Raw genomic sequence first — 15,087 nt, 5'->3', positions numbered from 1 at the left:
GTAGAGAGCCCGGGTAATTCCTGTCACTTCTCACCTGCATGGCACCTCCCACTTGAGTCAGATACTGTGGAAGACTCTTCCATCAGAAACTCAGGCCTCACCCTCCACCTGGGTGGAGCCTAGGAGATGACCCAACAGTGCCTTCCCTGGAAGTGCTGGAGCCAGCCCTACCTGACATCCATGGGCTGGCAGTGGGGAGGGAGAAGCGTCAAGGTGGCATCATCAGAAGAGGGATGTGGATGTGCAGGGTCATCCCAGGGTTGTTGGGGCTGGCTTTGAGGCAGAGAAGACAGTGGTTCAATCCAGGAGGAGACGTGGCACACGCTTGGCCAGGCCCCAGCTGTGGTGCTGTGTAGTCAAGTGATCTGGTTCAAGCACATTCTTTGTGCCTCTTTGGCCTCAGTTTCTCCATCTGACAATGGGTAGGGCTGTGGAATTCACCCTGATGTTGGAAGTGCTATAGATTCTTTATATGCCGTCCTTCATCGACTTCCCAGGGATGAAGGACGCCCCGAAAGAGTTCTGACCCCCTCTGGAGGGAAGGTGCTACAGTGTGGGCAGTCAGATAAACTGTGGTGGACCCTTGGAAGTCCCTACCGGCCTAAGCCACTGTGCAAAGTCGCAACCTCTGCAGCACAAAGCCTTGATGGCTGAACTCTTCCCAGTGTTCTTTGCCCCCTGCCCCAGGCATCACCAGATGTGAGTGTGCCCCAGCTCTCTGCCAGGTGAGTGTGCTCGCCTGGTCCCCTGTCCCTTTCCCCTTTGAAGGTAGAGATGGAGAGAGGGCCAGCTGGAGTCTCCTCACTGGTGCCTCCCTCTGAGGCCCTCCAAGCCATGAGTCCACCTGCTGGCCTTGGTCTCACCTCTGGGGAAGGGACAGGCCAGCTACCTGTCCCCTAAAATGAGTGAAAACATGGAAAAGCTGCCTAGGATGGGACGCGCTGTTCAGTTCCTCCTCCTTCCCTGGACTGGAGCTCAGTCCTTTCCTCCCACCTCCTCTGCCCTCCCTCTCCTCCTTCCTCCTCCTTCCTGCCCTCTCTTCTTTCTCTCCGTGGCTGTCCCTCCCTCCTGCTCTCACTGTCCCTCCTTTTTCTGTTCTTCGTGCTCCGGGTCGCCTAGCACTCCTTGGGACCACCCTGGGGCACAGGGGTGAGGGAGACTCAGCCTTCACCCTGGGATGGTGGAGGGACAGTTCCTGGACGCCGCAGGTCCACAGGAGCCCAGTGCTGGCCGGGGCTCACTCTGCAGGCCCAGCTAAGCCCCGCCCCCTCGGTGCCACCTTCAAGGCAGATGCAGTGCTCCTTGGCATCCTAGAATCCCCCTGCCTGCCTGCCTGCCTGCATGGAGGAGCTGCTGTGAGGAAGACATTTGCTTGGCCGGCCTCCAGTGTTTGGGAGTGAGGGTAGCAAGCAACCAAGGACAGTGAAATCTCTGACCCTAAAAAGGCCTCGGGGTTAGAGAGCCCCACCATCCTCTCTCTGGCTTTTAACTTCCACCCCTCTTTAATCCAGAGTCGCTTGACTTGGCTTTGATGGGAAGCAGGAATTGATCATCTCAGATTTCTACCTTCTGCTCCTCTTCTGAGGGCAGGGTGTGACTCGGGAACGTTTTCAAGTACAATTCTCGGAGCAGCAGGAAGCCCCAGGCACCCCGCAGAGCCAGGATATTGACTGATGAACCGCCCTCCAGGATTGGTTCTGGCATCTCCAGCTTAAATGAGATTCATATGCATTTTGCAGCAGTCCCCCAAATAATCCTTCATCACAGCAGTAGAGTCAAAAAGAAAACAGAGTGAGCAGACATGTGCTTACAATTCCATAAGCTTTTGGTTCACCTTACACCTGCCACGAGGCATCACAGCCAAGCAAACCTGCCGTGTTTAATATCTGGAGCCAAACGAGTTTTAACTACAGCGATGTAATTGAACCAAAATGGACTCAGGCTCCGATTTCGGTGTCCCTTCGAAGTTCACTGGCGCTCACAGGTCAGTCGGAGGAGTCGGATGGTCCCAGCTGTGGTGTCCAGCAAAGGTCGCGTGGTGGAGGAATTAGGAGGTGGCCGGAGTCCACGGTCTACCACAGCTGCGTGCTTCAGGAGTGTTGTTTTCTCATCTGCAAAGTGGGTGAAAGGATAGAAATGATCTCCATGGGCCGCCGGAACTGTGAGGCTCAAAAGATCCACTCTACATAAAGGACTAATTAGGACAGGCCTGGGACCAGACACGCGTGAGAATTGCTAGCTGTTCTTATTACTAAGTGAAGAAACAGCAGGCTGTTGCAGATGGAGAGTGATGTGCAGTCTGGAGGTGTACAGGAGTACGTAGGAGGGGGAAAGTAGAGAAGTGTGAGTGTGTGTACGTGTGTGAGGCTGTGTACGTGTACGTGTACACAGCCTGCTGATTTTAACATATCGGTAACAAACTCAAATTAGGAAGAAAAATAAATATACTGCACAAAGAAATGACATCTGTGGATCCACACACCCAATGACCCGTGGTCAGAGCTCCCCACCCTGGGGTTAGAGTGGCTCACTGACTGGATCTGCCTGTAGGGCGTAAGTGAGAAGTAACACGGCTACAAGGTCACAAGCGTTCCCAAGCGTAGGCTCCGGAGCTTAAATCCTAGATTTACTTCTTTCTGGCTCTGACTTCAGGTCTCTGAGCTTCGACTCTTTTCATCTCTAAAATGGAAATTATGAAACTTTCCATCCAGAGAGCTCTGAAGAGGCTCCCGTGAGGTGTGCTCATACCAGGGTCATAGGACCCAATTTCCAGCCTTGCGGTCATTAGATTAGAAATGCCTTAGTGCATACCCCTGAAAGCCGGGCCCTTTACAGAAACTATTGTTCAGCCTGGACCACAGAATCCAGCTGTAGCCCTTGGGTGGAAGCAACTCTGGCTGATGTCAGCCTATAAGGACTTTTTGGAACAATCTGGAATAACTTACAATATAAATGAAAATGAGAAAATCAGGCCTTGAGAAAAACTTAGGAGTAGTCCAGCTTCTGGGACCCAGGCAACAGGAAGGGACTGAAAACGGTCTCTTCACAGTGTGACTATTGGAATCAATTGTTCAGCCTAGGATTCACATCCCAGGACAGAACCTGATCAGATAATCTTGTTCATGTGTCCCGCCCTTGGCTAAAAGCAAAATATCTTGCGTGACAGCCCTGTTAAAACGGGGAAGGTGTCTAAGTTAGGACGGGCAGCCAGGGTGTGACAGGAACCGATGAACCCTGAAGTCTCAGGGGCAGCACACAGTAGAGGTTTCTGTGACTCACAGGAAGTCCACCGTGCACTGGGTGGGACTGCAGGGCATCTCTCCTCCACAAGCCAGCTGGGAGCCAGAGTGCTCCCCGTCAGGATTTTGCCACTGCATGTTTTCTCTCTTTTTGCTACCAAAAGAAGCAAGGAGAGAGTTAGAGTGGACGCTTCCATTGGCCACACCTGGGCGTGGCTTACGTGTCTGCCCCCTCTCCATTGGGTGGAACTCTGCCCCTTGGTCCAGTCTGAATGTGGGAGGTGGGGGGAGACAAGAAACAATCTTCCGGGTCCCCAGGAAGAGGAAATGAGATTCGATGGCACAGAAGTTGCCTCTGCCCTGGGAAAATTGAATACCCGAGGAAAAATGGCAGCGTTGACACCAAGATCTAGGGAGAGGGATGCTGGGGCTCAACTAAGATTTCCTCTTCTCTCCTTGCACGCAGACCTTGCGCACGTGTCCTGCCCAGCCCGCCTTCTGCAGCCATGGCAGCCTACGGCCAGACGCAGTACAGCGCAGGGGTCCAGCAGGCCGGCCCCTACGCGGCCTACCCCCCTCCAGCGCAAGCCTATGGGATCCCTTCTTACAGTGAGTACCTGACCGGCCCTTGCACTCCCTGTGAGTCCCTAACGTCGTGGTCTGCGTCCTGTCCTGCTGCTCAGTTAAAGGCAGGACGGTAAACGCAGCTCATTTTGGAGTGGAGACAAAAAAAAAAAAAGAGATGCTATAAATACAGTTCAAATTCCAGATTATATCAAAGGCTCTTTTGAATGCAAGAATCGGGAACTTAAACCAAGCCGATTTAGGGAAAATAGGGATTTATGATACACATACTGGTTGATTTAGGGGTACAGTTAATATCAGCTATGACTGAACCCAGATACTAAAGGACATCAAAAGAATGTTTCACTCGCTTTCCTCTGAGTTGACCTTACTCCCATAGAAGTGGTCCCCGTGTAGCTCCAAATCTGGTGCCTGTAAGCTTTATGTCCTTTCGTCTCCTAGAGGCCTGTAGTCCCAACAGAATCCCTCACTGGGGCAACTGGCATGACTGGTGCTGCGGAGAGCTAGACGAGGTGATGGTGTGGGTGGGAAGGTGGTTCTCTCAGAAGGAGACCCAGCGGTGGTCTAGGATGGGAAAGAAAAACAGAGGCCGAGAGGCAAGAGCCACAGACCTCCTGCCTTGACTGTTAAGACATTACTGTTGAGAACTGAAGACTGCGTGAACCTGGCTCATCTGCTAACTGAGCCCTGCCTCTGGCTTTATACAGGCTATTCCCTTCTCTTAGTAGTAAGTACTTCCTAGTGGTAACTGACAACACCCTGACATTAGTCAGCTGAAGGAAACGAGGGAGCTTGTCTACATAGCTGGACATTTAGGACACTGGCTTCGGGAAGAGTTGAATCCAGGCACTTAGGTGATAAATAGGGGCCTAGCATTCCTGGGCTGCACTGCCCACAGCAGGGAAACCTTTCTGCCCAGGACTTGTGTATGGGCCAGGAATTTCTCTGACAGGGATGCCTGATGCAGAGAAGACGGGCTGCTCCAGATGGCCATGTTTGGCAGATGTAACTCGGGTTCAACGCGGTGTCTTCCAAGGGTGGGCACGAACAGCTGGTCTGAATGTGGGAGAGAGGGGTCCGGGAGCAGGAAGGGTAGGCAGAACCCCAGAGTGTGCTAATGGCTGTCCAGCCCAACCGAACCCTGGTCCTGGGGAGGAAAAGGTAAGGTTGGTGGGCGACCGACCTGCCTTCCACACTCAGCTCCCTGAGGACGCTGGGTCTCAGTTTCCTCTCCTATAAAATCATGGTCCTCTCCTCTTCTGAACTGGCTGGTGTGGCTTTGCTGTGGAGATTGAACCTGGTATTTCTTTTCCTTAAACACCCCACCTCTGCCCTGTCATTCAGTCATCATCCATCCACTCCCTCATTCAGCACTGGGTCATGTGTGTTCAGTGCCCATGGTGCAAGATGGGCCCTGTCTCCATGGTGCTTAGAGTGTAGGGCAGAGGCTGAAACACTGGACTAGGGGATGTGTGGTCTTTGGGTGTCTTTTTAAAAATTACAAGTAATTGCCACTTTCAAAATGACAAATATTTATGTAACAATTCACATTTCCATCATCTTTAAATGGGATCAGGCAGGCCACAGCTTGACATCAAGAGTGTGTGGCCCTGAGAAGGGCTGTTCCCACTGAGCGTCACTGGCCACGGTCCCCACCCAGCCCGTGTTACTGCCTCCAACTCTCTGCCTGTCTCAGGAGTGCATTCAAGTGTGCAAACCTGCCCTTGAGGGAGAAAAACATTAAGCAAACTTTTAAATTTTTGTATTTCAAACCATGAAGCATGGTATAAAGCAAGACAAGAAGCTCCTGAGGTATAAAAGAGGGTAAGAAGGATGTCACTTAGTTTCCAAGGCCAGGGAACCTTTAAATGAGCAGCTGATTCACTGCCTGTGCAGAATCCGGGCAGCCAGCAGCCACGGCTGGAGCGTGAGGCGGGACGTGTGGGCCAGGTAGCCTAGCCTCAGAGGCCCCTGAGAAGCTGGGAGCTTTTTCCAGGGAGGGTAGAAGCCTTTGGCCAGCTGGTGAGCAGAGAGTGCAGGGACTACAGGTGGTGGGCAGGGTGGCATGGAGGGAACAAGAGGGACCCATAGGGAAACTGAGGAAGCCCAGATGGATCCTGGGCAATTTGGGCAAGGCTGCGGCAGGGAGCAGACGACAGCAGGAAGGGTCAGGAGCCCTGCTGGAGGCAGCAGTGACGGGCCCTGTCCGTGCATCGTGTCAGGCATTAACAGCCGTCACCTTCATTGATTTCCTGTCACTCACTTTGCTTTATGTCCATTAATGCCTCTAATCCCCAGCTCAGCCTACAAGCAAGGTCACAGTGTTACCCTCCCTCGAAGGATAAAGAAACAGGCTCCGAGAGGGCAAATAACTCACCCAAGGTCACCCAGCTGGTCGGTGGCAGAGGGGAGTTAAACCCAGGCAGCCCAGCCCCGGGGTCGAGGAGCCCCCATCCGCCCAGACATGCGTTCCCTAAATCCTGGGGGATTACCTGTGACAGACCTGAGCCAACAGGTGTGGGCATCTCGCCTGCTCTCTCTCCCGTCTGTGCTAGGAGACTTGTGACATGATCACATGAAGGTGCCCCGCCTGGCTGACAGCCAAGAACAATGCAGCTGTATTATTTTTCACATAAATGAGAAAACGAGCCCTGTTCCCAGACAAAACATGGCATCAGATGGAAATTAATTTGGTTCAAAGCTATTTTACTGTCTCGGTTACTTCCAGAGAGGCTCTTTCCAGACGATACAAGGTAGGTGACAGGGGCACGTGGTCTGGAGTCCCAGTACTAGAGATGGGAACTGGGCCATGAGCTCACCTTCTGGCCTTCAGCTTCCTCCCTAAATCTGTCTTCTTGTGCTTATTGTGTGGATTAAATAAAGTCATCTGTGTCAGAGATTGTCTGGCCTTTTCTGTAAAAGGCCAGGTAGTAACTAGTTTCTGCCTTGGAGTCCATATGGTCTCCATCACAGCTATTCAGCTCTGCCTTTGTGTTATAAAAGCAGCCAGCTAATGTGTCCCAATAAAACTTTATTTACACAAACAGACAGGGGACAGATTTGACTGTGGGCCCTGATCTACATAAAAGACCCTGCCCACCGGAAGTGCTCAGTGAACAGCAGCCCTGTGGGCAGAGGTTGGCAGCCATCCACACACCCAGAATGGCCATGTCACTGAATACTAACAGGGGGGCTGAAAAGCTGCTTCCCTCTGCACATGCCCGTGCCCGAGCAAGCAGTGTTTGCTCATTGTCTGGGCCAACCCTGCCGAAGCTTGTCAAGAAGTTTTTTCTTTGCTCCTTAGCAAATCACACTACTTACAATTGTTTAAATAGCTGCAGGGAAATAACATAATTGAGTAAACTACAGACAGGGCCGTCAGGAGTATGGAGTATTTTTTTTTCTCAATTCATTGTGCAATATTTAAGACATCTAGAAAATAAAGAGTAATACTACAAATACCTACAAACCAACCACCCAACTTAAAAATGGGCAGTTTATCTCCAAGATCCTCTTGCCTCTGAACTGGAGTCTTATCGTCCCCCTGCATTTCATGTGGAATGGAACCAGCAAACTCTGCCTTATAGAACCAGATAGCAGATGTACCTGTCTTTGTAGATGATCCAGTGCTGGGTTCTGTCACTATGATGTGAAAGCAGCCATAGATGGCACATATATGAGTGGGCGTGTCCTGTTTCAGTAAATCTTTGTTTCAAAACACAGCAGCAGATCACATTAGCCTCTAGACGGCAGTTTGCTGATGCCTAATGTGGATATTTTAAATGTGCTTTCAACTTTTTACACGTGCATTACGTCTTTTAGCAGACATCCTTTTGCAATTTGCTTTTTCTGCCCAACACTCTGCCAGTGAAATCCGTGACTGGCTGCAGTTGGTTACTATATAGTATTCCCTTACTGTGACTGCCTGAAGCATGACCCATTTACCCGTTCTCTCTCAGATGGTCACTCAGGATCTGGGAGTTCTGTTTCCTATCACACAGGATGCTGGAGTCAGCGCCTTTGTACACTCCCAGGTCAGAAACCTAGACTGCAAGCAACTTCCATTTCCTAGACAACCCTTATCTGTACTGCGTAACAAGCAACACTGATTTCTTATTTTTCATGGTGCTGTGGGTTGGCTGAGTGGGCCTCCTGCGGGTTGCCCTGTCTCTCTCATGCAGTTGTGTCCAGCTGGCAGGTCAGCAGGGCCTGGCCCCTGAGCTTCTCACAGACTGTGGACCCCACTCTCCAGGAGGGCGAAGGTAAGGCTGCAGGGCTCGCAGGGCCTGCCCTCCAGAACCTCAGGTCTCAGGCTCTCCCACCAGACCCACAAGTCCCGGGCCAGCCCAGCCTCTGGGGCGTGGAAAGAAGCCTGGCCTTGATGAGAGGAGCTGCAAAATACTCCAGCCATGGGTTTTACTCTGCCACAATGTCTATGAATGTTTTTCTATCTTATTTTTATTAGCATATATTAAGTGGACATATAATGGAGTTCCGTGTGATATTTCAGTATTGTATACAGTGTGCCCTAAGAAATCCAGCCAGCCTTTATTTGCTGTCCCCACCTCTAGAAATCACTGTCTGGCCAACTTTTTTTTGGCTTTCACATATGACAGAGACCATGAGGTATTTTCTTTATTTCTCTTAACATCATGTCTCCCAGTTCCAGCTAACTTTGCTATAAATGAAAATATTTCTTTTTTCCTTATGGTTGTATAATACTCTAATATATATATATATATATATATATCACATTTTCTTTACCCAGACATGTTTATTGATGGGCACCTATGCTGTTTTCACACTGCAGCTATTTCTGTGCATATCTGAACTTCTGAATGAAGCAGAGATCTGCCCACACAGAACTCTGATCTGTTGGCATCCAGTGGTGAGGGTAGAAATCCATGGACCAGAAGTCCGTACTCCAGGCACACCTGGCCTTTCCCCATCTACCTCAAAATCCTTTTGCACCTGCCTGCTGTTCAGACAAGCTCTGCAAAGGCAATGATTTCGCTTCCAGATGGTTGCAGGGGTGGGGAGCAGGGCCTCTCCTTCTTCCCTCTGTTCCTCTGAGGCTTAAGAGCATGAAATAACCAGTACCTATGAAGACACGGAGAAAGAGAGCAGGACTGTGAGAAGCAAAGGGCTTGGTGATGCTGTGGGAGGGGAGAGCTGCAGGCAGGGCGGACGGATCATTTGCAGCTGTCACCTGCACAGTGGTCTCTGGATTGCTGGGGGTGTGCACACAAATCGACTTTAAAAGAATTTTACGTTATGCATTTATTGTGGTTGTGTGTGTCTCGGTCATTATTGCTTAAAGCCAGCAGGTAGTTGTTAGGTGGAGCTGCCTTTTTTGAAAGTATCTGCATTGTCTCATGGTCCTAGGACACCGGAAAGCCAAGCAGGCAGGTGCAGCCGTGGTCCGTCTCCTTCCACAGGAATCTGAGCTCCAACCAGTGCTGTGTCTCCACTGCCAGGAATCTGTATCTTTGGCCTATTGCAGATAGGACATGAATGAATGAATGAGTGCCTGATGGGTCACTGTTGATGGCATCCTCTGTAAAATACACACTGTCACTTGGCAGAGGGGCAACTGTTCCTGAAATGCAAGACACCAAAAACAGCAAGAGAGGAGAGCAAGCTTCTTTCTGTCCCTTATACTGTGTGTAGGCTGCCTGCCCTAGGGCAGGTGTAGCACTCATACCCTTAATCCCAGCATTAGAGCATGAACCAATCACAAACTCTAGATTCAGCCCCAACCCCTGCCCCGCATGACTGTATGAGGCTTTGGGGGACATCCAGACACAAACCATAACACCTCATTGTTACTGCTGTGAAGAGGTTCATTAGACATGCTGGGGGAGCAGGAGATCTCCTGTGACCAGTGTGTCTCCACACCTCAAACACTAGGTCACCTTTAAACTCAGTCACGAGGGCAATGATTCTCATCTTCTGTGAAAGACAGGTGTTTGGTTTTTGCTTTTTAATTTTCATTCTATCAGGGACTGATGACATTAGTAAAATAAAATAAAATGAATTTCAAATTCATACAAAATACAAGCCCATATTGCTGGCCATAGATGTTACAGCTCCATCAAGTTGCTGCAAGACTTTCCACAGGCTTTTGTCTCCCTGTCTGTCCTTTGCCATCATGAATTTGTTACAGATCTGTGGATCACAGTCTGGGCCACACTGACTTACAGGACAAAGCCCTTCATGTCCTCTTTTTCCAACCATCTTCTATCCCCTTTATCCTTGGTTAGAATTTTATGATCCAACCTTAAAAGGAAGGGTGAAAAATTTCGTTTATTGTCTTTTATATTTATTCAGTCATCAGATATCGGGGGGTCACTGACAACCTGCCAGTAAACACGTATAGGGGCATTACAGAGGGCAAGACACATGCAGCCCCTGCCCTCCTGCAGCTCTCTGTGTGAGGAGGAAACCAGTGTCAGACAAACAGGCTGTGACAAGTGACATGAAGGAAGAGAGCCAAGGGCTGTGAAGGCAGTTGGCCTTTCTGGGTTCAACTTTAAGCTGAGAAACAGGGAGTATGAAGGCATTAGCCTGATAATGAAGAGGAAATATTCATTCCAGGCAGAGGTAACGGTATGTGCAAAGGCCCTGAGTCCAAAGATAATCTTTTTTACTTTTTTTTTTTTTTTTTTTTTTTTTTTTTTACCAGTACCAGGGATCGAACTCATGACTGCCTGCTTGCAAGGCAGGTGCTTATGCCACTGAGCTAAATCCCCAGCCCCCAAAGATAATCTTGTAGTTTGTATTTGAAACTAAAAATAAACATACTCTTGATGCAGCAATTATATTGCTCATACCCAACTGAGATTCTCCCAACATTTCCAGAGGGGATATATTATTTTGTTTGGGGTTGTAGAATCAAGTTGGAGCTTATCATTAGGAGACTGGCTGAATACTCTATGATATTCCAAACTTTGGATTTCCTTCCAGCCACTAAAGTTAATGGGAGAGACTGAGCACCTGGCTTGAGTGAAGGGTAATCAGGGCGTGCAGAGAAGACAGTCAGGTTGGAAAGCTGGGCAGTGCCCCCATAGGGCCTTGAATGGCATCACAGGAGCTCAGATTTACTCCAGGTACACAAGGAAACACAGTACCAGGTGCATCCCTGACCATCCCCAGGACACAGTGCAGAAAAAGAAGGTGCCATATAAATGCAGTCTGTGGCTGTTGTCATTATGGTTACTGGAGTCCTCTACCCTTTCACAGACACTACTGAGAGGCATTAAGATTAGGACCCTTGACTTCACATCTGCCTGCCAGTTTCAAGGACCCAGTCCAGTGAGCTGACTTTCTGAGCCTCGGGTTCTGTCTTTAAAACAATAATTGCCTGTGTTACAGATTAGCCCTGAGGATGCAAAGGATGTGTGTGTTTTCTCAAGTGCTTTGCTCAGAGCTGTCTCTGTTCATCCTTTCCCTTTAATTCCTCAATTATCCTGCATTTCATTTGGAAAGAGACATCCGAGCTGGGCTTGTAGGAGAACTGGCCAGGTCACTGAGCAAACCAGCGAGACACTGAGGACTCCAGCCTAGATCTCCCTTCTCAAAATCCATCTCGTGTTTTACGACGGAGATTGGATGAGGAGAAGGGAAACCTCAATTACCAAGTCGCCCCCAGCACTAGAAAATGAAATGAAATTTAAGCGGCTAGCTATGGTGGTTCGTGCCTGTTATCCTAGCAACACAGATGCTAATGCAAAGGGATTGAAAGTTTAAGGCCAGCCTGGGCAGCTTAGTGATACCCTGTCTCCAAACAGAAAAAAGGAAGGGAAGACTGAAACTGGACCTGAGCACTCCCTGGGTCAGTCTCCAGTACCCCAAAGGGAAAAAGTAAGCAAGAGCAAGATACCCTGTTATACTTAGGGGATAAACAAAGAAAGCCGGTGGTTTAACACAGAGTATGGAGGAGCAGGCAGGTACCAACTGAAACACAAAAATTTAAGATTCTCTGGCTGTTAGCCTTACCAAGGCCACAAGCTTCTGTGAATTTACCTGGAAAATATACTTGTCCATGAACACAAAAATGTGAATATGATAAATATAAACTAAACTGCAGCAAATAGGTATTATATGCAGGTACATATACATAGGGAATTTGTATCTCTGTATATGCATATTTATAGATATTAAATACTATGTGGCTTTAAATACAAAATAAGAGAGAACTTCATAGTCTGATGGAGAATGATCACTATCACTTATTGTGAAGCAGTGAAAAATAAAAAGGAAATTGCAGAACAGTATTTATAGACTGATCCCTTTTATATATATATATATTTTTTTTTATATATGTGAACATGCACATATAACATGCATTCACCTGTCTCAGCATGGAACCTGTGTGCAGGTGAACACAGGAGCTGGTAACAGTGGTTGCCTGTAGAAAGGAAAGCTGGGTTCTGGACCAGAGATGGATAGATACACTTTTCTTTATATCTTTGTGCTATTTGAATTTTCTACCATGTAAAAATGATGGATCAGGCTCTCCCTCAGTACAATCCTTTTCCTTGCTCATGGAATTTTGTACCTGTGCATTGCATAAGCACGGCAAGGTCATGCTGAACGGAAGGCTGATTTTTGACCACAGATGTAAGGTCTTTGGATAGATAGCACGGCCCTCACCATGAGATGAACAGAGAGAGGGTGTATCTTACTGGGACGTGGCATCATCTTGGCAGAGGAAGGGTGGTAAACTTAGCACCTTCACCCCAAATCCCAAAGGACATTTATTCAGGCTTTACATGGTGCTACTCAGTGGAGCAGGGAGCTAAAGACTCACGCACCCCCAGAACCAGCCAGGTGGCATAAAGCTGCCTGCCCACACAAAATGAGGACCCCTCAGCCTGCCTTTCCCTTCCCCACTTTTCATGGTGTCCTAAAATGTTACAAAGTTTTAATTTAAGTTTTCCCAACACTTACTACTGGAAGGAAAATAGCTTAGTGACCCCAGACGCAACATCACAGAGACAGGATGGAACCCATGAGTGACACGGAGACACAAACCAGGGAGCCGGAAGGGCCGCCAGTGGTCACAGAGGGACACAAACCTGGTGTTTCTGGAGCACCCTGTTGTGCAGAGAAGTTATAAATCCATAACTTTTAGCAGAATCTTATTATTTTTATACAAAAGCACCTAATTCAGTTTCCTTTAAAAACAAATGCAGGGCAAGGAAAAGACATCCGCACATTTCCTGGTTTGGAAGCTGCTCAGCAGCTCTTCAGGGGGTAACAGGGAAGCATCCTAATCATGTTTTATTGATGCTTCTTTTTCCTCTTCCCAAGGCATCAAGACAGAAGACAGCCTGAACCATTCCCCCAGCCAGAGCGGATTCCTCAGCTACAGCCCGAGCTTCAGCACCGCGCCCACTGGACAGAGCCCGTACACCTACCAGATGCACGGTCAGTTTGGAGCTGCGGCCCTGCCTGGGCGCTAAAGCACCTCCTGAACTAGATGTCTCTTCATTCATTCACTGGCTTAGCAGATTTCCTGAGCACCTACTATGTGCCGGGCTGTGTCTCAACAGTGAAGTTTCAATGGGAGATAAAATAGGTGACCTAATCTCGTGGCAGTTCCAGTGGCAGCAGGGAGAGATTGATGGTAAATCAGCCAACAGATGAACGGGGTAATTTTGGAAGGAGAAGAATTTAATGAAGCAGATGATCATGGCATTTGGAATGAGAATGATGAGCTTGCAGACGTGGGATGTGTAACTTTAGGTCGAGTCATCAGGGAAGGCTCTTTAAAGAGATGACTCTGAACAGAGACCCAAAGGGTGAGGTGGAGCCAGCCAGGCGCAAGCCTACGGAAGAGGATTCCAGGAAGGAGAAGCCACCAGTGCCAAAGCTGCATGGTGGGACGGTCATGATGTGCCCTTGAGAGGGCACCGAGGAGGAGTGGATCTGGAGAGAGGGCTGCAGGAGGGGGTCGGCTCGGGCTTGTACCTTAAGTGTGATGGTACAAACAAGGCCACCGGAGAGATGCAGAGAGGCACCTTGGTGGAGGTAACAGATGTGTAGGGAAAGGGCTTATTCCAGGTCTCCCCGAAGGGCGTCCTGGGAAGGAAGAAAATACTCCAGATGCACGCCCCCCCCGGCTGTGTTCCCCTCTGCCTGTCTCCCCACTTTCATCATTCAGGGGCCCCTTCTCTGCTCCAATCCCCTCAGGAGCCTTTAGAGTGATGCAGGGATCGAAGGGCTGGTGGCAGAAGCTTGGGGGTGTTCTCCCCTCCATGCAAATTGGGGAAAATGGCCATCAAGGGTCTGCAAAGCAACATCAGGAATAAAAAGGTAATAGCAAGCCGGGGGGCTCACGAGTGCCTGCAGTTTCCTTGGAGGAAACCGCGGTCACTCATTCTTACTTTAACCTTTTACTGAGGACAGCAGGTGACCTTAGGGGTGTGGAGCACACACACCCATCACAGATGGGAAAACATCTGTGAACAAGTCCGTGTCGGGGTGTCCAGGGGACGCCGGCCCGCTAGCACCGGGCTGTGTTGTGCGGGTTCTCTTGCACAGTCTGCATGTTGGTGCTCTTGTTATTCACATTTTACAGAAGGGGAAACTGAGGCACGGGGAAAGTGACTGATCTGCCCAGTGTCAGGATAAGGATTAGATTTTGTCCCCAGTGCAGTGGGAAACGGCCTGTGTCAAGTCTCCCTGGATTCCCCGAAGCCCGCATCCTTGATCATGATCTTTCCTGCCTCCTCCACTTCTTGTCCCCTCGGTGTCCCTGCTAGTGGCCTTCTGTGTCCCGCGGGAGGGTAAAAGCTGCACGGATACATCTTTGAGGAGGGAGTGAATGGTGGTGCCAGTGCCGACAGCGGAGACCCGGACTTGTCTTTGGTGCAGTCTCAAGCTGGTTTCTTCAGAAGCTCCACACGCTGCCTCAGGCTCCCAAGGCTGCAGAGCCAGTACAACAAGCGCACGGTGCCCCATCCCGGTGCGCCTCCCTGCCTTACGCCTCATTCGTGCTGTATTATCAGACACCAGCTTGGTGCCTGGTACCCTTTTGGGCCACAGGGACACAGCAGTCAGCACAGACAATTCCTCAGGGTGGGAGACAATCAGTTAACAGATAAATAGTCAATGACAGATTTTGACAAGTCCTGTGAGGAACAAAATCAAGGTATCCTGTGGATGATGAGGCTCAGAGGAAGCCTGAGATCAGCATCACCCAGGGGGAGGGGTCTAAGTCGTAAAGGGAGTCAGCCAAGTGAGAACTGGGAGACTG

General features: G+C 49.5%; 1 protein-coding gene across 1 annotated transcript in view; it reads left to right on the top strand.

Moving 5' to 3' along the window:
* Eya2 (EYA transcriptional coactivator and phosphatase 2) overlaps nt 1-15,087 on the top strand; it is a 206,820-nt gene that overhangs the window by 85,369 nt on the left and 106,364 nt on the right. Inside the window, exons 3-4 of the mRNA XM_013150388.3 lie at nt 3,706-3,848; nt 13,140-13,256. Of these exons, the coding sequence (XP_013005842.1) occupies nt 3,746-3,848; nt 13,140-13,256 (220 nt within the window). The 5' untranslated portion in view covers nt 3,706-3,745. The remainder of the gene's footprint in view (nt 1-3,705; nt 3,849-13,139; nt 13,257-15,087) is intronic.

This window comes from Cavia porcellus, unplaced genomic scaffold (genome assembly GCF_034190915.1).
Source record: "Cavia porcellus strain 051 isolate PalLab524CR breed Dunkin Hartley unplaced genomic scaffold, mCavPor4.1 scaffold_5, whole genome shotgun sequence".
NCBI classification, from domain to species: domain Eukaryota; kingdom Metazoa; phylum Chordata; class Mammalia; order Rodentia; family Caviidae; genus Cavia; species Cavia porcellus.
Note: the sequence above shows the minus strand (reverse complement) of the source record. Positions and strands in the feature narration are given on the sequence as shown.